Consider the following 21,412-nt stretch of genomic DNA (forward strand, 5'->3'; position numbering starts at 1 on the left):
GCCTTTTTTTTGGCATATATTTTATTACATGCTACATTTTTGTTAAATACTGCCAATATAGTAGGTGGTTTGAAACGCAGCCACAGCCTCAATGCATTGTTTTTGAGCTGCTCAGGTTGTCTATTACTGTCCAATCGAGGCTGTTTTTGCTTTGTTTAGTGCTATTTTTCGATGCCATCATTTCATTGTCATCTTTGTTTAAATGTATCCTTGGCTTCTACTTTCGTCTTCTCAATTTGCATTTTAACTTCCTTTTCTTTTATTGCCATGCAATCAAACTGCACTTAAATTTAAAATACTACAGCCAGACTTAGTTAAATAAATGACGGTTAATGTGAAAACAGCATTCTCCTTTATCCTCCTCCTGTTGCTTCCGACGTCAGGATGCTGTCTGACAATAAAAATCCAAACTCATGCTCTTGTTTTGTTTGGTCTGCAGGCTCCTACTGTACAGTTTTTAAGGCTGGAAAAACAGAAGCTTTTTTGTTGGGGATTAAACAGCTGGCTGAGGGAGCTTTGTCTGTTCCCACCTGGATACTTTGTTGGCTGTCTGGCTGCGATCAGCTCAAGGAAACTCCATAAAACAGAGCTGGCACCGAGTCAGCGTGACTCCCCTGCAAAAGAGCTCGGTTATGTGTACGTCAGATTATTTCATGTCTGCATGTGCATCTATCTCTGCCTTTTTTTATCTTAAATCTATAGTGTTGCCTCTCTGTTTTGCTCTTACAGTTCTCCTCCATGGGTTTTCCTTCCTCCTCTTACTGTATTGATTCTGATTTCAGCACAAACAGGGAGTGCTACTTCCTGTTGCGACAGCCGGGTGTTTGTTTGCCTGCGTGAGTTTTACCTTATATATGTGTGTGGACCCCCCTCTGTCCTCACTTATGCTGCAGTTGCTGACCAAAGTATGAGCTGTTCTCTTGTATAAAACTAGTGTGAGCTCAGAAACAAGCCTGGAAAGTTTGTTTTTCTTTATAAGATCATCTGTCAAACTGTGTCTATTTCTAAGCTTGCAAACCGTTTTATGAAAAAATAGCACCGAGATTCGACTGGAATTACTGCTATGTAAATGTTGACATTTTGTTTTCATTGTAAAAATACATCTTTTGCAGAAGAAATATGACAACGATGAATCCAAACCTCCTCCTCCCCCCCACCACCACCACCGATCCTGCCTCATGTATAAAAAAGCCTTCACACTCTCCAGAGAATTGGCGGAGAATTCATAATTTTCCAGCTTTCTCCTCCTCCAAGGTGCTTTTACTGCCGTTCCACCCCGGTAATGTATGCAGCCAGCGCGGAGATCAAAGATGCATAGATCATATTTTGGTGTGTGTGCATTGGTACATGTATGTGAGCTGCTAACAGGCATGTATCTTCAAAAAGCACCGTGACTGGGCCCGAGGCTAGAGGGCAAGGAATACAGGTCTTGATGTCAGATGCCTCCACAGCGTGTGCCTCCTTCATACGCGGTCACATTATACGGCTCCGGCATGAAGGTGAATCACCGAGTGTGATGCCTCGCAGCTCTGTCGGTTTGTGACTACTGACCTTAAGTAAATACGACTCCACATGGTGCAGTGTAAGTCCTGCTAACACGCTACTACGGGCCTCAGGGCTGAAATTAGGTAGAATGCACAGTTTCATTATATACAGTGTGTGTAAGTGAAGGTGTTTTGATAAACTGCTGTTATTGGGAGCAATGATTCTGCATGATAAATCTCAGGCTATTATTGTGTATGTTAAAGTTGGCACCTTTTCCTTACATACACTGTAAAAAATAAATCAAATAAAGTGCAAAAGCAATTCATTTACAGACATTTTCATTCTGTTTTGTGGATAAACTTGGTGGTTTTAAAGACTTTACCTAGAGTAAAACAATAAAATCCTTCAATCAACTGATAAACAAAAAAGCTCTTTTGTGAAACAGCCTAAATTATTACAATCAAACACCTACAAAAAAGTGTGAACACATCAGTAAGATTGTTGAATATCAGTATTATTTTGAAGGATCCACAAAGTGCACGCCACTATTGACTCCAAAACGGTTTTGCTTAATTTATTCAGATAAAAATTTTAAATATTTATTGTGAATGTCATGAAAAAAATGTTTGATTTTTATGCCAAATTCCCAGCTTTAAATGTAAAAGCAATCATACATTTAAAAAAGATAAATTAACCTTAAATTTATTAGGAAAAACTATTTGTCATTTAACATAAATGTGCATGTTATTTAAGAAAACAGAGAAATGCCATGTACTTTTTTTTTTATATTCTCTGTAAGAAAAAATAAGATTTTAAAATTTAATTGTTACATCCATCCTCAAGTGGTGTTACAACTCACCTCTTTGTATTTGACATAAATTTGCATGTTATTTAAGAAAACAGAGAAATACCATATACTTTTTTTGATATTCTCTGTAAAAAAAAAATAAGATTTTAAAATTTAATTGTTACATCCATCCTCAAGTGGTGTTACAACTCACCTCTTTGTATTTGACATAAATTTACACAATCTGTGATGGTGTCCAAGTCCAACTGCATGTCTTTTACAACAGACAAATATGGGAACCATATGTCAGAATTTGAGATCTCCAGCACCAAAAACCACTGAGTTACACTTGCTCAAATAAAAAGTGTTAATATCATCCCTGGTCTCCCCTACTGCAGTTTTTTTGTGGTAATTTTTTGAGAAAAAAAATGACTTTTTTTTACAGTGTAGCTATTGCATAAGGTCATATTGGCTAAACCTCCTGGTGCTCTGTGTGTGCAGCACCGTGTTATTATCTAATATGGAGTATAATGGGCTTTTACTAAAGCAGCCCTTGTAACTGTAATCTTCAGTGTTATATACTGTATAGCACCGACTGAATACAGAGAAATGCATGTGTGGATTTCCTTTGATTGTCTGAATCAAACTCTCATCACTGCTGATAGTTTAATAACCACGGTGGTATTAAGGTGCTCTGTACCATTCCCTGGCACCGAGCTGCACTCTCTTTATTGATTCGGTCTTCATCTCAGAGTGCTACACGTCGTGTTTGGTTAATAATAGATTCGGCCGAGCAGTCGATGACAAATTGTCGCAATCATGGAAGGGTGCTGCTCAGAAATAGAGGAGACTGATGTAAGAAAGCGAGCCAAAGGGCTTCTTTAAAGGTTATGTCATCGCTTGTGACAGTCGTAGGAGAAAAGAATATCCGCCGGGACTGGGCTCTGTCTGTCAGGCCAGGAGATGAGAGCAGAAGATAGAGGGGACGTAGAGAAAGAGAGGCAATTGTGCTGAAATATGAAGCTCTAATAAATGCAATGGTTGCAAGAAGAAAAGAGCTCGAATTGCTGCTTTATTTATCTGCTAGATTAAAGGTTGGACTCTCATCCACATCTGCAAGGTTGAAGTGTATTTAAGCGTGTAGGGGGAGGGGCTGTAAAATGTTCTTTTTAAATATAAATAGAAATAAAGTGAAGGCCTGCTCACCTAACAACACTGTGATCCCACATGTTGGACACGGTCCATTCACTCCTCCCTCTGTGCGGTGATGGAAACAGAGGCATGACTGGGTGTCTGGATTAAACTCACACTTCAGGATGTGATGAATTACAATCACTTGTATATTTCTCCATGTCCCTCACCTAATATCAGAGCCATCAATGATCCACCGAGGACGGGTTATCTACCCCGCGTTGCCCGGTGGCCGCGGCATATTGAAAATATGAAGCATAAAAGCCCACAGCGCGTGCTCTGGTTGCAGAGGACACCCGGCAGTCAAGGTTCGAGGACGGCAAAAATCAAAACCATGAGGGCACACGAGCAGAAGCTCCTGATATCCAGCTGCCCTGACATTTGGAAGAGAAGGCTTTTTGATGTGGGAGGAAGAATGAAGCTGCGTTTGTTTTTCTGTCTGTGTGTTTTGCAGCATATCTGCCCATAGCTGGCTCTCTCTCTCCCGCCGCCTCTCACTTGCAAGTCTGTTGTCAGTTTCATAATCTCGGCCTCTGTTTTCCTTCTCCTTGTTTTACCTACCTGCCCCCTCTTCCTTCCATCCTGTGTTTACATATCTTATGTTTTTGCTGTACGCCCGAAATAGTCCCCCGCCCTCCTCGCTGTGTGTGTGTGTGTTGCGTCGGCTTTTTGCGTGGATATCTCTGAGTTGCACCGGTGAGCGGAGCAGCGGTTCACAGACCCCCCTCACCTTCGCTGTCAGACTGTTATCAGAGTAAAGCCTGGTGTGTCTCCCACTGAGCCAGGAGGCGCAGACCTTCCCTCCGCCGGCTTTCATCTGTGCCTTAATGCAACTGCACACACACACAGACTCACGTTCGCACATATTATTTTCCAGGGTTTTCAACTGTGTCACATTAATTTAATGCCCCTGCTTTCTCCCTACTGGTGACCTCAGTGTTTCAAGAGCATTTGATGTTCAGGGCGTTGATGAGTGCTGACCTCTCCGTGACAATTACTTGACATTGACAGGCAGAGATTTGTGTGCGGTTTGTGGAGTCGATGCAGCTTCCAACCGAGTGTTACCCAAAAGACTCTTGAGTCTGATGGTGCAGAACTTTTGCTGAATTTACACTGTTTGTAAACCCTATGAACCCTAAAACCTAATTGTGGATCTTAAAGGCATCTTCTGTTTTTAAAAAATAGCAAAAATTACACAATTTCTCAGAGCTGGAAACTGCAAAAACTGAAAAATTGTCAGATTTTCTAACTTTACGCCAGTCATTGAACTATTCATCAGTGAGGTGTAGTTTTCTCAGGAAAATTTGCAAAACTAAGTTGAAATTGTCTTATTTCATTCTGTGGCTTAATTTAAAATGAACCACATGACCCAGATTTTGTTTTAAAAAAATAAAAATAAAAAAAAGACATTAAAAAAAAAAAATTCTGCTCTCCTTTGTGTAGCTGAGAAACTATGACTGACTCAGTTGTGAACAACAGTGACATCACAAGAATTCAGAGACTATTAGGCTGAACTGCAGGCTGTGTCTACCCCATGCAGATAGAAGACAGGTATAGAAATAAATTAAAATCTAAGTAATACATTTTAATTCTTTCCAGTGTTGGTAACCCCTGTGAACACTTGGCAAAATGTTGTACATGTTGATTCCAGATATTTTCAATTTTAAAATAAATAATCTAAGAAATGAAACTGCTTTTTTTTCTCTTTTTTTAATGATTCATTGCATTATAACTTTGGCAAAGTGCACAAAAGACAGTTTAAAGTTTATCTACTTTGAGTTCAGTGGTTGTGCTTTTTCCGTAAATGTGCCTGACAATATTGTGGGGAAAAAAGAGCTCACAGTGAGAAAAAAAATGAGACAAGAGAAAAAATAAATAAATAAACGGCCACAAAACTGAGGAGGGTAGAGGGTTAAATTCTTACTGAATATTTCTTTTTTTTTTTTAAACAGTCAACAGAAGGTCATACCATAGGACAGGAAAACAGAGAGTTAAGAGTAAAATTGTGCTTTTTCATGAAAAACATTCTGCATTAAAAACACTAAAATAAACATATGCTTCCTTATCTCATTTATGTTGCTCTATTGTTTTGGCAGCACAAAGGCCTGTAAATGATACATCCATACAGCACGCGAGACAGTCGGCCTGATAGGGCTTCCCAAAGCCGTAAATCTTTGCTGCTTCATATCCTGCTGTGATTTGTAATTCTGTTGACTTATCTTTCCTGATCAGTCTTCCTGCTTCTGGTTTTGCTGACAAGCCAAAGCCACTCTATATGACTGAGCAGTGCACACACAATAAGAGCTGGAATAGCCTTTATTTTTAAAGACAGTTTGATGCTTGGAATCCAAAAATAGAAATAAAAAAAGCAAGTGTAAATTATTTGTCTTTTGTGTTTTGCCTTTTTTTTTTTTTTTCCTTCTTGGCATATGAGCTCATCATAATAAGAAAAGGATAATCACATAATGACGGAAACCCCAGATCTTGATTGCCACCTAAATGTAATTAACTGATCCGATGACCTTGGTTCATCTCTCCACCAAATTGCAGTTAAATAAAATCAAGAGCAGCAATGTCAGATTATTAAATATATATAAAAAAGTGAAATAAAAAAGATAATTAAGCCAGCTGACAGAGTTGCTAATCACACATGTTCCCACGCTGCTTTTTTACACACCACACACTGTACATATTCACCGTGATCACATATGGGCACGATAATCTCCGTAATATAAGCAGAGCGAAATTCCTTTTTTTAAAATTCCACTGCTGTTATTTATTTATGGATACCAACTCACGCTTTCCTGCAGCAAGGTTTTTCCCAGAGATAACTGCTTACTTTCAGCTCCATCTGAGCATTAGCAGTTACAGCATGTTATTCCAGCTCATCAGGTTGATAGCAGCGAACGCCGTCGCAGGTGTCAGAGGCTGCAGTTAAACGTGTCAGCATGCTTTTATGTTATTAGTCCGCGTCAACACACCGCCGTGGTAATCACACCTCTCGTGACATTTTTTTTTCTTTCTTTTTTTTCATGCACCAAGGACCAAATGCATCAGAAAAGCAGAAATTATCAGCTCACCCACTAGTGAATTTTTGTACACCACTTCTTCTTGTGTGTGTGTGTGGATTAGAGGATGTAGGTGTAGCATTTACACTCAGTACAGCACAGACTGCTCCTCACACCAACACCCACAGACCAACCGGCTGTTAGAACAGCTTAACACCAACCAGAAAAGAGCAAACAGCACTTAGCCTGGAGCTGCTCAGGCGATTGCCAGCCTGTGGTTCTGCAGAAATGAGTAAGACAGATGACTAAGCATCGAAAACAAAAGATTGCATGTTTGTGCAGAGCTAAAGCTGAACTTTTAACATGTTATTTAATACGGTGATGAACAATGGCAAAACACGGGGATCAAAACAGGTTCAACTTTCATTCTTCGTCTTATTTTCTTTCCTCTTGTTGGATTGTCTGTCAGTATGCTTATAGTTTTGGTTCTATCTGGAGTTAGTACCTCTGTGCAGCACTCTTATCATCTAAACTGTTGTCGTTTTTTCTTTGCTGAAATCACAAACATGAATACTTTTTGAATTAAGTGCCACCACTGGCGTAACAGTTTGCTCAGTTAATATCACTGAACCTGCCATTCTTTCACATCACAGTTTAAACGATACCAGAGCCAAATTCACCACTTGAACCTCGTGAAACAATGGGTGCTTGATTTTGCTTTTAATGTTACAAGAGAAAAGGCTTGTAGGATGAGGAGTCACTAATGCATTTGGCGAGCTTACAACATTTTAGCTGAGGAATCTAGCTCTGGTTGTTGGAGCATAAACGTCCATCCATCCATTATCTATACACCGCTTAATCCTCACTAGGGGTGAAGGCAGGGGACACCCTGGACAGGTCACCAGTCTATCACAGGGCTACACTTACAGACAGACAACCAAGCACACTCACATTCACACCTACAGACAATTTAGAATCACCAATTAACCTCAATATGTTTTTGGACCTTGTGGGAGGAAGCCGGAGAACCCGGAGAGAACCCACGCTGCACGGGGAGAACATGGAGACTCCACGCAGAAAGATCCTGGTGTCCTCACCGGGACATGAACTGGCGACCTTGTAGCTGCGAGCCGATGGTGCTACCACCAAGAGTTTTTAAACTTAATACTTTGTTCAAGTTTCAAAGTCTAAAATGATTAGCAACTACAACAATACTTACTCTCACATATGACTTTTGAGCAACATATATTCTTTTTCAAGATGGTCAAGATTGTCAAACTCTATTTGAGCCTGGTTGTGTAAGTGGCACAGTTTGCCTGCAATCAGTGACTCCTGAATTGACCAGTGTCACGTCTTCTTGTAACTGGGCCAGTGCAAAACCACAGCACATGTATTTCTAAGTCACACATATATTATCACATTTACACTGTTCGTAGAAATTGCATACCACAAAAAAATATGACACATTCTATATGTGTGATTGTGAAGCTTATAACTAATTCTCTGTCATGTTTTTGTGGGAACTTGGCGGCGCACCACTCGTCTCTGCTGTTACTTTCACCATGACAACGATGTCAAAGATGGCTATATGAGTCACACTGAAACCACATTGATCTGGGGACAGAACCACTGTGAGTAATCTCTGGCCACGCTGCAAATTCAGTGTCAGTATCAATTTACTGATAAATAAAAAATGCATTCCAAAACAGTCAATGGTACTTCTTAACATGTTGTATTCATAACATGAGGTAGGTCTGGATTAACTTCCTATTCGGTCTTGATGCAGACTGAAGTCCGGACTTTAAGAGGCTTTAGGTCTGCACTCTTTCTGGGAGCATCCAGGACTAGTTTCGGTGAAACTGGGAAACAGTGCCAATGCTGTTCTCAAGGTTTTTTAATGCGTTCTTTAACTCTACAAAACAACGTAGCACGCTCTGTGTTTTATTGCATTTAGTAAGCGATGTAGTTAGTCGGGTGGTTAACATTTGCAGCTTCTTTTAGATTTTTTAAAACATTTTTGCCCCTTTTTTGTATGTTTTTGTTTTCTGAATACCAAAAAAAACAGACATTGCTCTGTTAAGATGCAGAGAAGCTGAAATAAATCTGCTGTTTAATGAATGGTCAACTGGTGTTAATACTTTCACTGTCAGCCTTAAACACTGCAGTATCACTCTCTCGCTTGTTCGTCTCCTTAAGTGCACCCTGCCTTTAATCTCAAAGTTAGATTCATGAGTAAATAGGACATTTTTTTCCAGTCATCCACTGTGAAATGCTGCTGTGTCTTTGCCCACCCAGAGCTCTGGGCCTTGTTTTCCCTCCCGAGAGCTGCTTTAGAGACACTACTCGTCTGCTGAGACCACTGCTAGACAGCTTTCTTTTGACAGGACTTCTGCTGTTCTTTATTTAGCAAATTCTGTATCTGTGAAGAGGTTGCTTTTATATCTCTCACAGAACAAAGCCTGACGTATTGATCCTCAGATGGCGCGTTGTGGTGCAGTTTCCACAAAGTATTTTAGAAAGCCATCCACTGTCGGCTTAGAAATGTTCAGCGTGGCGAAGATTTGATGCTGAGAAAGCCCCCTTTTTTCTTTTTTTTTGCAATCTCACTTCTAACATTTTCACATAGTTCTGCTGCCATGTTTTCCCACGATCAAACTGGAAACTTTCGACATATTTATAAGAGGTGGACAAGATGATTATCTTGAACGAGGCTCTGATGTGCGCAGTGCGAACACATGTTTCTGTGTAAGCAAAAAACTCAAGGCATCTCGGCTTATTATACAAATGAGTTCACATGGTCGATGCCACAAAATAGCTTGCATTCGATTGCTGACCTGAAAACGAAGCAGAATCTGAAATATTTGTTGCTCATGTTACATGTCGGGATTCTTTTGTGTTTTTAAACGTTTCTCAGTCTTCAAACTTTCTGAATTATGGCTAAATGGTTTTCAGTGTGGTCTCTGGCCCTCATCATATGTTGGTGTGTGTGTGCGTGTGAGCGTGCTGTCAGCCGATGAGATGAAATGCGATGTATGATGTATGCGGGTCGGTGGGTGTGGGAAGGGGACGCATTGCCAAGGATTGCTTTCAACTTGCTAACAGATACAGCCATTTATGACAGCCATCTGTCCGGCATGAACGTGTGTGTGTGTGTGTGTGTGTGTGTGTGTGTACTCCCAGGCACAATTATGTTTTTGCTGGTGGGTGTTGGGGTCCAGGTGGCTGTATACTGTAATATTGCACCCACAGCGTGCAACAGCATGGGGGATGTGGGAGCCCAGCACAGCATGTTAGTCATAAAAACACAGGCATTGATGCCCTGCTGTTACCGCAAAACAAAAAAACTGTAACTTGAGGAAATGTGACACTCTGGCTTTTAGGGGGAACGACTTATCTTTGTCTTAACAATCGAAAGAAGTTGCCACGTCCGATATATCTGATAGTAGGGGCACTGAAACTCATTGTGGCATGCATTGTGGATCTATTCTAAATCCTCGTGCTCCTTCAGTTTTTCATAACCAGAAAACCAGGAGAAAAGTTTGTGTCACAGCTTTTAAGACAACATCATGAGAATCTATGAGAATCAAATGTATATGTATGTGTTTATGTTGTTTTTATAGTGCTTGTAATTTCCCTTATTTGCTCTTTATTTAATTTAATTTAACTTAATTTAATTTTTATTCCTTGCTTCCTTGAATCTGTTAAAAAAAAAAAAAAATTGATAGTTTGATGATCCTTGACTACTCTAAACACTCCACCAGCATAGGAAGACCATGTTATATGTCTCTGAATGTTGTGATATGTAGTTGAGGGGAAAATTATGTTTTTTGCTCCAAAGGAACCAACGCTAACTGTTGGCAGACGACATGGTGGCTTTCCAGCTCTTCTTGGAGAATTCCAAGCCATTCCCAGGTCAGATGGGAGATTTAATCCCTCCAGCGAGTACTGGGTGTCTTCCCAGTCGGGAATGCCTGGAAAACCTCCAGGGGAAGGATCCCAGGAGGCCTCCTAATCAGATGGCCGAACCACCTCAGCTGGCTCCGTTCGAGGCATGGGAGCAGGAACTTTACCCCGAGCTCCCTCCAGATGTCAAAGCTGTTCATTTTATCTCTACGATTGAGCCCAGCCAAGGAGGAAGCCAGTTTCGGCTTCTTCTTATTCTTTCAGTCCTTAATAAGAACTCATGACCATAGGTGAGGGTAGGAATGTAGATCGACAGGTAAATCAAGGGCCAAACCAACATCACAATAAGCAGAACTAGCCACTTAGGGCCCTTGATGTTTACGTCCATGCACTTTCATGTAACAGATTAACTCTGTGGTGAAAGGGGGCCACCCTCAAATGAGAAACATTGCTAAACTGGATTCTACCCGCTGTCTCGATGACATGAAGACTGTTGCCACCACATCAATCTCCTCGACGCTGGGTTATTGCAATGCGCTGCACCTGGGTATCGGCCAGTTCTCATTGTGTCATGTGCAGCTGGTGCAGAACGCTGCTGCAAGACTTCTAACGAGCAAGAACAAAATGGAAAGCGTTGTAGCAGTACTAGCATTCCTGCACTGGATTGATTTTAGGGTTCTGTTATTTGCACCTGGGTACATTTCAGAACTTCTCTGCCTCTACTCTACCTTGAGGCTTCTTAGAACTTCTGCTTTTAAGTGTTCCCCAGTCAGAGTTAATGGGTGCCTTTAGCAGTTTTAGCTCCAAAATTTCAGAGTAGCTCTCTTCTTTCAATCAATTGTACCCTCTCTGTTGACACTTTAAAGAAAAATCTCAATATGAACATGTTTACAGTGGCTTTTGATGACTATTAATCATGCTCAATTAAATACAAAGCACAAAGGGACGATCATGAGGCCACTATTTAACAAAGAGCTTCCCAAAGACAGTCTTATGAGTGATACTTTGTTCGTAATTAAAGGAAAGACATCCAGTTCTGGTTATTGGTACAAAAGCAGTACCAGAATGATCATAGATTCGAGGATCTCTTGGAATCACACGCTGGAACAAGCTTTCCGATAAAAGCGTCTTGATTTACGTCATTGTGGCAAATGATCACATATTAAGTTTTGACAGAGCTGCAGAACAGATGCATCCTCAAGCAAAGTGGATAAAAAGGTCGTAATAGGCTAAGGAAGATAACAGATTTGCGAGGAGGACTGAGCTGCTCCTTTTTAATTCCACTTGTTGCTTTCTTGAAACAAGATCAGATCCCATGGGCATCAAAGATCCCTCTGCTTTGGGAATACGTTGAAGACACTTTGTGACCGAGAAAGCAAAGATTTCTTTTTCAAAGGTGAAAAGCAGCTGGAAACAAGCATTCGCAGAATATAAGAAAAAATAGTCATCGTATCTTGCTCGTCTGCGGGGCCTCATGAGCTTTTTTTTTTGATAGTAAACGTTTTGGGTGTATCAGAGAGGCAGTTAAACTTGATAAGAGAGAACATGGGGGGAAACACTGTGCTTTTCAGTCTTTTGATTCCCACGGTGAACACTTGCAGGTGACAGGATCCATTCCTGTACAGCGGATCATGTTTCATCGCCTGCGAGCTCGGTTTTGCATATCAAACCTATGAAAAATCATCCACGTTGCATTTCGTATTGATGCTAAGGAGAAAGACGGAGGAGGTCTATTTTTACATCCAGCCAAAACACGGTTTGAAGTGAAGGCCCAGCGGAGAGGAGAGAGAGAAAAAAAAAAGTCGAACTGATGTGCTGCTCTCATCCGAAGTCATTGGGATCTGCAGATACTGCTGTATCACTCACGCTGTTCAGATGGAGACTATCAAGAATAATGTCAGATATCTGACAATACGTGGCGTTTTATTGGATTTGAAGGATTTTCAGCTGCAGTCGTGTGGCTCACAGGATAGAAATGGTGGTTGGTCAGTACATCACTTTGGTTCAGACTCAAATATCTTTCCAACAAGTGGATAGATTGCCATGATTTTTTTATTTTTTTTGCTGACCTATAGTGGGAACCTTATTAATTTTAGTGAATTCTGATTTTCTGAATTTTGTTCTTGTGTCACCCTGAGTCATGAGCACTGAGTTTGTTTAGGCATGGACACATTCATTGTAGGGTCTGGGGGTGCTTCTCCACAAAATCTTTATCGTCAAACACTTAATTTCCTGCATTCTGATGAATTTTTATGCACGAGTTTGTGCCTTCTCTGAATCCATCTGAACTGTTGCATTTATGAGGAACATTATAGCAGTTGTTTTCCCTGTGTCCCCCCTAAAATATATGACCACAACTGAAATATTTATAGTATTTAGCGGGATGTCTCAACAAATATTGAATGAATTACTATGAAATTTGGAACACACATTCACGGTCCCCTCTGGATGCTTTGTTGTAACATTTGTCGTATCATCTTGTTAACATGTGAATTTGGCCGATCCTTTAAAACATGACCAAATAAAGACATTCCACTCCATCCTAGCTGTATTTCTCGTACACATGCCAACACACAATGTAATTAAGATGATGAATATTATGCCCACTAGACTTTAATACATTACTGTTGCTACCATGTTAGCATCATTAGCATTGTTAGCATTGTTGCTGTCTTTTTCAAAGTTGCTACCATGACTCAAGACTTAGGCTCAAATCCCAACCTCCACCCAACAAGCACAAAATCCTCCCATACATAACACACACTACCTATTTTCGGATCACCAGCACTTTGCGGCACATCAAGTTATATTAACATGTAGAGTTGCTCCCTCCACAGTCAGTTGTTTACCTTTTTTGAGGCTCCCTTGTAGCCCGTTTACAACACTATGAACTGTAGGTTATTCCCGCAGGCAAAATCTTTAGAAATGCAGACTTATGGAAAGTGTGCATAAAGAGATCAAAACGTCTGCAGAAGAGCCCTCGAGCATTTGCTGATTTGACAGTGGGACAGCCCTAAGCCCTCATGGTATTAGCTGGAAAGCCTGTGAGCGTGGACATGAGGAATTTGCTCTAGTCGTGTTCCCCTGTCGTCAGTTAAAGACTTAAGATTGAGATTCATTTTATTTATTTATTATTTTACGTATTTTTTATTGACGTTTTCTTAATGCATGTAAATATAATAATATAACATGCACCATTTTCCATATCTGTGTCTGTAATGACCTTTTCTGTTCAATTTCTCTCCCTTTCACAGTACCTTTTATTTTCTGCTGTATTATTGACTGTTGTTTGATCCACACGGGCCACGAGAATAAAAGGCTCCTTCTGAAATGTGGTGTTTCCAACAATGCGTGTCCGTGTCTGTACATTCACGTGCGTAGCCTATACATTCATGTTTTTGTGAATATAAATGGGCTTTTATAGGTAGATTACACCGTAAGAAGTCATTACACCTATAAGAAGAGCAAATGACTAATCCCTTTCTAAGCTACAGGAAACGTGCCAATACTGTAACTGTGGGAAAAGCAAAGTAATTAAAGCTGTTTCTATATGAAGATCCGACATCAGAGGTATTGAGGTGTGAAATTCAGTCTTCATGTGGTAAAATACACAATGAGGGGTGTTTTTCTTGTAAGGCACAGCCTATTTTCATGGCTATATTTAGAGGCCTGTTTCTACTGGAGGTGGATATTGCCTGCTGCGTGTGAGCTAAGGGAGGCATATGTTTTTCCCCCATCTGACCTACACTTCCTGGTGTGAATTAAATCAAAGCTGAGAAGTGCTGAGAAGGGCCGATAGGCAGTGGCCTCTTGAGATAAGCCGGTGTCATTTTTTCTTCAACCATCCAGAAAAGTAAATCAGCTCTTGTGTCGTCTCACTTTTTGACATGATAAACCAGTTGTAGCTGTGTGGGTGGTTTGAAGCCCCGAAGAGGGTTGAAAGGAGAAAAATAAGACGACACCAGCGAGGGTGGCAGCAAATGAAACCTGAAAACTCTACTATGGCTTTAAAACGCATCACTGACCATGTCATCTTTAATCTCCTTTGTTTGCCACAACTTGTTTGGGTTCCAAAGCCAATGAAGTCTCGGCTGACTCCAGAGACTCGTGTCTCGTCTTCACTGTAACCATTTTGATTTATGCGCCACAGATGTTACGCTTATATGTGGCTATGGGCCAGAGATGAAAAGAGACTGGTGGTTGAGTGGTGGAAATGCTGAGCAATCTTCAGAGCCCATCTGGGCCATAACGGAACTGTCTGCGGCAATGGCCGACACTATCTTCCCCTCCGTGATCTGCTCCCAACTACGATGCCCTGCGGGGAACATATGGGCTTCCCTGATGAAACTCAGAGCAAACACGAAGCCGAGTAAAGACACTGGGAGTGTGGACAGGGAAGAAGAGACAAAGGGGTGAGGAGAAGGTGAAGGAAAAGACGTGAACACCTGAGCAGAATGCCGGATGACTCAACCTGTCCTCAGCCCACCAGGATAATCCGATCACAGTGTGGTCAGTGGACAGATATGCCACCTCTGATCCCTCTCCCCCTGTTTTTCCATCTTCAGCCCTTCAGCTGTCACTTCATCATTCTTTGTCAGTCTGTGGACTTACAGCTTGACATCACAGACACGAAGGGGACAGTAAATTTCTCTTTAAATATATGTAGGATTAGCCTTTACAGTGCAGTGCAACAGGAAACTTTTGTTCCTCCCTGTTGGTGGTGAGAGTAGTCACATAAACACTGGATGCGTGCTTGTAAGGTATGCCATCACTGTCATTTGCTTCCTTTTTTTAGACTGTCATCCTTCCTCTGAGCATTGAGTTTCTTTTTCATCTGGAGCACTAGAAATTTTTTGGACACTTCCTAGTTTTTCCACTATATAGCTGGTTTCTGTAGAGTACTCTGTCTCTATAGCTGTAGCTGCTGTCCAGTCACTGCTGGTAGATGTAAAATGTATTGCCACAAGCACAGGAAATGTGTGCCGATTTATCTAAAGCTTATAGACTTGGGCAATCACTTGAATGTAACTGACATTCACTGTGTGTAAAAGTCACTAACTAAACACACCATATGTTCTGCTGTTAGCTGCAAGAGTGAACACAAGAGTCTTCATGCACTCCCAGCATTTGAAGAACTAACGATCCAGTAAATTACTAATGTCATCACAACAATAGGGAAGTCCTTAGTGTTAGTGTGTTGCACAATGAATATAGCTAACATTACCATTAGCTTTGAGCCACAGGTCACAGCTCTGTGAAACTGAAATGCTGAGGGACATTCAAAGATGGTGGAAACTTTATTTACTGTGTTTTCCTGTCATTTGTTGTACTTCAGTGCAACCTAAGTGTTTACGTCTGTTTACTTCTCTCCTCCTCTCTGTGCTCACATATACTGTGTTTTAATATGAAGTCAATTCCCAATGAAGGTGTTGTCATTTAGATGTTTTTCTCTTTCTGTTTTCAGAATGTGTAGGAACTGTGAAATCAACACTTTAGAGCCATTTCCAAGCTCCAGCTCTGCACCACTAAAATACTGGTTTTGTAACTTCAACATTGTCTGACTACACATGAGTTAAAAACAGCGGCTGTGCTGTGAATTCAACTATATTTCCATGTGAAATGATAGATAGAGAGTTAAGAGTGACAGAAAGTCCTGATTTCATGTTGGTGTCTGCTGCCATGTGATCAACTGTTGAGGATGCAGAGAGAGTCTTCTTCCTGAGGAGGGTATGGACAGCAGCAGCTCAGAAGCATTTAAAGCTACAGACAAAATTAAAAGACACATTCTGGAAACATGTGAGACTTTGATTCATTTGCTGAAAAGGAACGCGATATTGGACAGTAGTTGTCGGGCTGTAGTTTGTTGAGTTGGAGATGATTTTAATTGTTGTATACATGTTGTAGTATTCTCATTTTTGACAATGCATCTGTTCTATAAAATGACTGAGGGTCATTATATAAAATGGCTTGTATCTTAATGTGTCCCTTTCGCTGTCAAATAAATGTCGTGGAGTAAAACGTGTTTAACTCTGAAATGCTGTAGACTAGAAATATGAAATAAGATGGAAATACTTGGAGTAGTGTGTGAACTACGAACAGTCCTTATCGTATAATCCTCCTGCTGTGTGAATGACCTCTTTTATTTGATATGTAAATGACACGTTTGTTATTTTATTTAGCACTGAAATGTGATAAAAAAATAAAAAATATATATAGAGAGAGTGTTATATAGTGTTGTGTGAATCACTCTGGGACAAAGATCTGACTATAAAACACGGCACTATTTCAGTCAGGTCAGGTTCAGCAGTTGGCAGTCACCCTCTCTGTCTATCTTATCTGTCCAATACCCGTTTTTCTTGTTTGCTGTGCCACATTCTTCACCTTTATCACAACATAAAACGTGAAGGCAGCAGAAGTTTGAGCATTGATTCATTGATGTAGAACACAGTCTAGTTTCCACTCTATATAAAAAAAAAAAAAGAAAAAAAAAAAGTGCACACTGGCTCCAATCTCCTGTCCTCTCAGGGATGAATCCATGGGGTTTCAGTCTTACTTTGCTCCCTGGCTTATGATTTATTCATATGTAGAGTACAGCATTCCCACCCTACACCCACAACCCCCCACCTCTCCAATCAGAAATATCGAAGGATGGGGATGAAGCAAAGCAACGTGGAAACCCACTGTAAAATTAATCCAGCTCTATGTGCTAGTCGGCTTTATTTAATTTAATGTATGCCATGACATTTACGCTGCGTACTGTACGTGTGTGTACAGTGAGAGAAACAAGGCAGATAAGAAAAACAGGGGATGGCGCTCGGCCTGTGATGCCATGTGAGTGCGTGGTATGCACTTTAACCTACAAAGCCAGCCTCGGGTTGCTTGCTTTTTTTTTTTTTTTCATGGCACATCCATTCATAATTCACCATATAAACTACAAAGGTGGATGGGTAAGTGGACATGTGAACCGCTGATGAGAGACAGAGAAAAAAAAGGCACATTTGACACTTCAAAGCATTTTAATGCACCATTTGCAGCATGAGAAATGAACATATCTTCTTTTTTTTTTGTAATCCCTTTGTGCTCAAATACAACACCGACCGTACCCAGGCAAATGATGATGACGAGGGAGTGAAAGAAAAGAGAAAACAGCGTGCGAGGTGTATGGGTGTATTAGATCATAAAAAAATGTGTCATTTTGGGTGCACGTGCGCTCACCCACATACAGACACTGGCAACTCACTTTTTCTCTGGCTGAGGGATGAACTCTTTCATTTTGGCTGTGGAACTCCCTCCAGTTTTCTGCTTCATCCTCATGTATTTTTCATGATCTAGTTGTCCCAGTGGAAATTTTTGCGTCCAGGAGAACTCTCCACTCTCACAAGGTCATGTTCAACACCACTATCTTAATATTATTTCACTGTAAGGTGCACCACCGTGGCTGAATGGACAGTAAATCAGAGCTTACATTTCTTTTTAAAAATAAATAAAGGTTCATTGGCTTGGGAGACCCTCAGAGCTCCCCAAAAACAAAACAAAACAAACAACTTCCAGCCCTCTGTTTAACAAAAAGGTCCAACACGGAACAATACCCTCATGTGTCGAAGATGCAATTGATACAGAGACCTTCATTGACGTCAGTGGCTGTTACTACAAGTCCCAGAATGCCTTGCTGTAGTTTCTCGCTGCGCTGGCGATGCTGCTGCCTTCATGTGCACCTCGGAAATTTCTATATTATACATTTAACTCTCAGCTGCCACTTCAAAAGGTCATGACCTTAAATAATAAAACACAGATTGAACGTCTCAGTGAAGCCTCAGTTTGGAGTAAGGAGACTTTTCACTTAAAACCCCTTGTTTTGTTTATATTTTAGTGCCTGTATGAGACTAACAATGATGTTAAATGTAGGAAACTCGTCCTTAAAATAGATAGTGAAGGGTTTTCATTTAGTTTCTAGCTTATTCACTCACCTTATTCCACCAAAAATAGGCTCAAGTTGCTGCTACTAGCTATTTGTGCCAATGGTATTTAGCATTAGGTGAGTCTTGTTTTGACTTTTCAGTTGTTAATTCACTCAAAACCACACAAGCTAGACTACATTTTGTAGCCCTGAATTACTGGCACATTAAATCAAGTACAACTGTTACGGCAAAAATGTATGACAAAATGACAAGATAGAACATTCGAACTGGAAGAAATGACATTTAAGGTAGGCTAATAGTCCTTAAAATAGATAGTGAGGCATTTTCTATAGGCTTACAACTTACTAGCCTATAGTATTATACCGAAAATAAGCTAATGCTGTTGCTAATAGCTATTTTTAGCGTAAGCTGGTAGCAAATTTTTACTCTCCTGTTCTCTGTTTCAAGTTTTCTACTTTTAATTGTTCTTATTTTGTACTGTGAAGCCACTTAATATCAGCAACAGGTAGAAATGTCACATATGCCTAACAATTAATGTTGTTTGTGCCGTTAGCGGGAATAGCAAAAACACAAAATTATAATGCTAATGCTACAAGAATGTTAGCAAAGACAAGTGTGGTAAGTATGGGTGTTCAGAGTTTAACTGTAAAGTAGGATTTTGGACTACAACAGCTGAGAATTTGACATCTACATTACGAAATCTCAATTTAAACATATTTTAGCAGTGAAGCTGTTTTTTACTTTGCCTTCTAACCCTGTCACAAATTTGGGAAATGATGGAAACAAGCTAGCATGTGAATAGACAATGTAGCGTTTTATTAACTTACTAGCTCATCTTATTCTATCAAAATAGGCTAATTTTGCTGCTACGAGCTTTTTGTGCTAACGGTATTTAGCATTAGCTGCTACCAGCTTTTCACTGAGCCATTTTCCCCCACTTTCAAATTATTATTTTTCTTTTACTGTAAAGCAAAAATAATATCAGAAACAGGCAACAATATCACATATGCCTAGCTAGTATAATTGTTTGTGCTTTTAGTGGGACTATCAAATAAATATTTTAATGCTAATGCTAAATAACAGCAAAAACCAGTGTGGACGTTCACAGTTCAACATTTCAGGTAGGAATTTACACAACGACTGCTGAGAGTTAAGATCAACAATGGAAAAACATAAAATCTGTTGGTAACGCTTTTATTTAGTCTTCCTCCTAATGCCAAAAAAAATTAGGAGACTGATGGAAAATCGAATTTCTGTTGCTGTCGAAGCGCTCTGATGTGGCCGTCGTCCTATTTCCCACAGCTCGTGAACGCAGCACGACTCCGTACCACTACGAGCAGCGGCAGCAGCAGCAGAAGCAGCGGCGGCGGCGCTTTCTCCTTCTGTAACCTAAACAATGACTCCTACTACAGACCGGAGGAAAGCACACCAATAGAATGCGTTACCCAGACCCCAAACCCTGCATTTCGCTGCTATTCACTTAAATGCGCCGACCGTAAACATGTGGATACCTACAGAGCACGAAAAATACGGCGTCGGTAAGTTTTTATTTTTGTGCCTTTTACGTTTTTTAAAAAGCGGCTGTCCTCTTTGCTTTTTCACTCGCGTTCAGTTTGTGGTGCATGTGCGGATGGAGGTGAAGTGGCTCCACGAATGATGATTTCCAGGACTGTTACAGTGACTGATTGTTTTTTTTTCTTTTTTGCATAAGGCAGCATCAGATCTCTCTTTCCCAAACAGCCCGTGATGGGAGCTTCATCTGACTGCCACATTGCAAAGCACAGGGCTGTCGCTCTGACCCCCCTGGGTTTACCAAATGATCTGCCACATTTTGATTTTTTTTTTTTTCCCTTTGCCCTATTTCCCCTTTTGCATTGTCAGGGTATAAACTAACGAGCTATTTTGACCCTCCACTGCTTGTGTGTGTTTGAATGAAGAGAGAAAAAAATCAGTCAGTCGCTGTATGTTTGTGCATTTGTGCATTTGCAAATTCTTCGAAAGAAAAAGCAATCTGAGGGAGAAGTAAATTAGAGGGGTGTTTTAATTCCTCACACTGAGATTTGCTCTGGACCTTGAGAGGTCCTGGAAAATGTGTGTGCATCCTACAGTGCATTGTTCCAGACTGTCGGGGGGCTCTGGATCACACACTGAAGTGAGACAAACAAGCGACAACAACGCAACCGAAGCCAAATGTGGCTGAAAAAAAAAAGAAAGAAAACAACCTACACAGGCTTTGTCCTGTTTGTGTGGTAGGAATTTCTTGTTTGCCCTGTCTTTACAAGCAAAAAAAAAAAAAAAAGGGATCTCATTGAGATGCAGCCACTGAGAGGCGGTTTAAATGTCTCATAATAATATTCCCTAGAGATGCTGGTCTGCTCTGTGTGTGATGCTCTGGTCCCTACATGGTCCAACAGTGTCCATGAATATGAGCCAATTATTATTCAGTCATTTTTTGCAGGGATGCCAGGAAAAAAAAAGTGGCTTCTCTTCAAATTGATAAAACACTGATTTGATGCATTCAGTTGAACAATTCTGTCCCTCTTCCTTGGGTGTAAATGTTGCTTAATGTTAAAAATCTTTTGCCACCGTGACCTGAAATCGGTGAAGCACAGTGAACCAGAAAAGTAGCCTTTGGCCCCTCTCCCTGTCACACTCTGCGGTCCGGTCACTTGACTGCTCCGCTAGATTTTCCCATGGCATCGACTTGTTTCCCTTCCTCGTCCACGTAAGAGCTGAATATCAGACCTTAGTCACTTTGCAGTTATTATATTTAATCCTGTGCAGGGCAGAGTCCTCAGGAGCCCATAGCTTCCATGTTTTGATAGGACTGAATAGATTTATTCCATTTAGCTACTTAAACCCATTCCCTGCTGTCAAAGTTCACTTGGCTGGATGAAAGGAGCACATTTATTTTGAAAGCTAAATACTCGCCATTGTCCTCGAACTGCTAGAGGGCGCCCTGTTAATTGGATTAAAGTTCTTTATCCCCCCCTTTTCCCTCAATAAATGCAATAAGACTCCCTTAATTGGTTGTGATTTATTTTTTAAGACATGTTTTGGCAGCGGCGCGCTTCTTTGCGGCCTGATCCGATCCTTTTTGAGGAAGGATGTTTTCCTCT

The 21,412-nt window shown here is 40.7% G+C and overlaps 1 protein-coding gene across 2 annotated transcripts in view; it reads left to right on the forward strand.

Annotated features, from left to right (window-relative positions):
* Window positions 1–19,674: 19,674 nt before the first annotated feature.
* The window catches only part of dock4b (dedicator of cytokinesis 4b), a 132,418-nt gene continuing 130,680 nt past the window's right edge, over window positions 19,675–21,412 (forward strand). For both annotated transcript variants that reach the window (XM_008296880.1, XM_008296881.1), the window contains exon 1: window positions 19,675–19,831. In XM_008296880.1, coding sequence (XP_008295102.1) covers window positions 19,795–19,831 — 37 coding nt within the window. In that variant the 5' untranslated portion in view covers window positions 19,675–19,794. The remainder of the gene's footprint in view (window positions 19,832–21,412) is intronic.

Source organism: Stegastes partitus, unplaced genomic scaffold, assembly GCF_000690725.1.
Source record: "Stegastes partitus isolate 25-593 unplaced genomic scaffold, Stegastes_partitus-1.0.2 Scaffold1160, whole genome shotgun sequence".
NCBI lineage: Eukaryota > Metazoa > Chordata > Actinopteri > Pomacentridae > Stegastes > Stegastes partitus.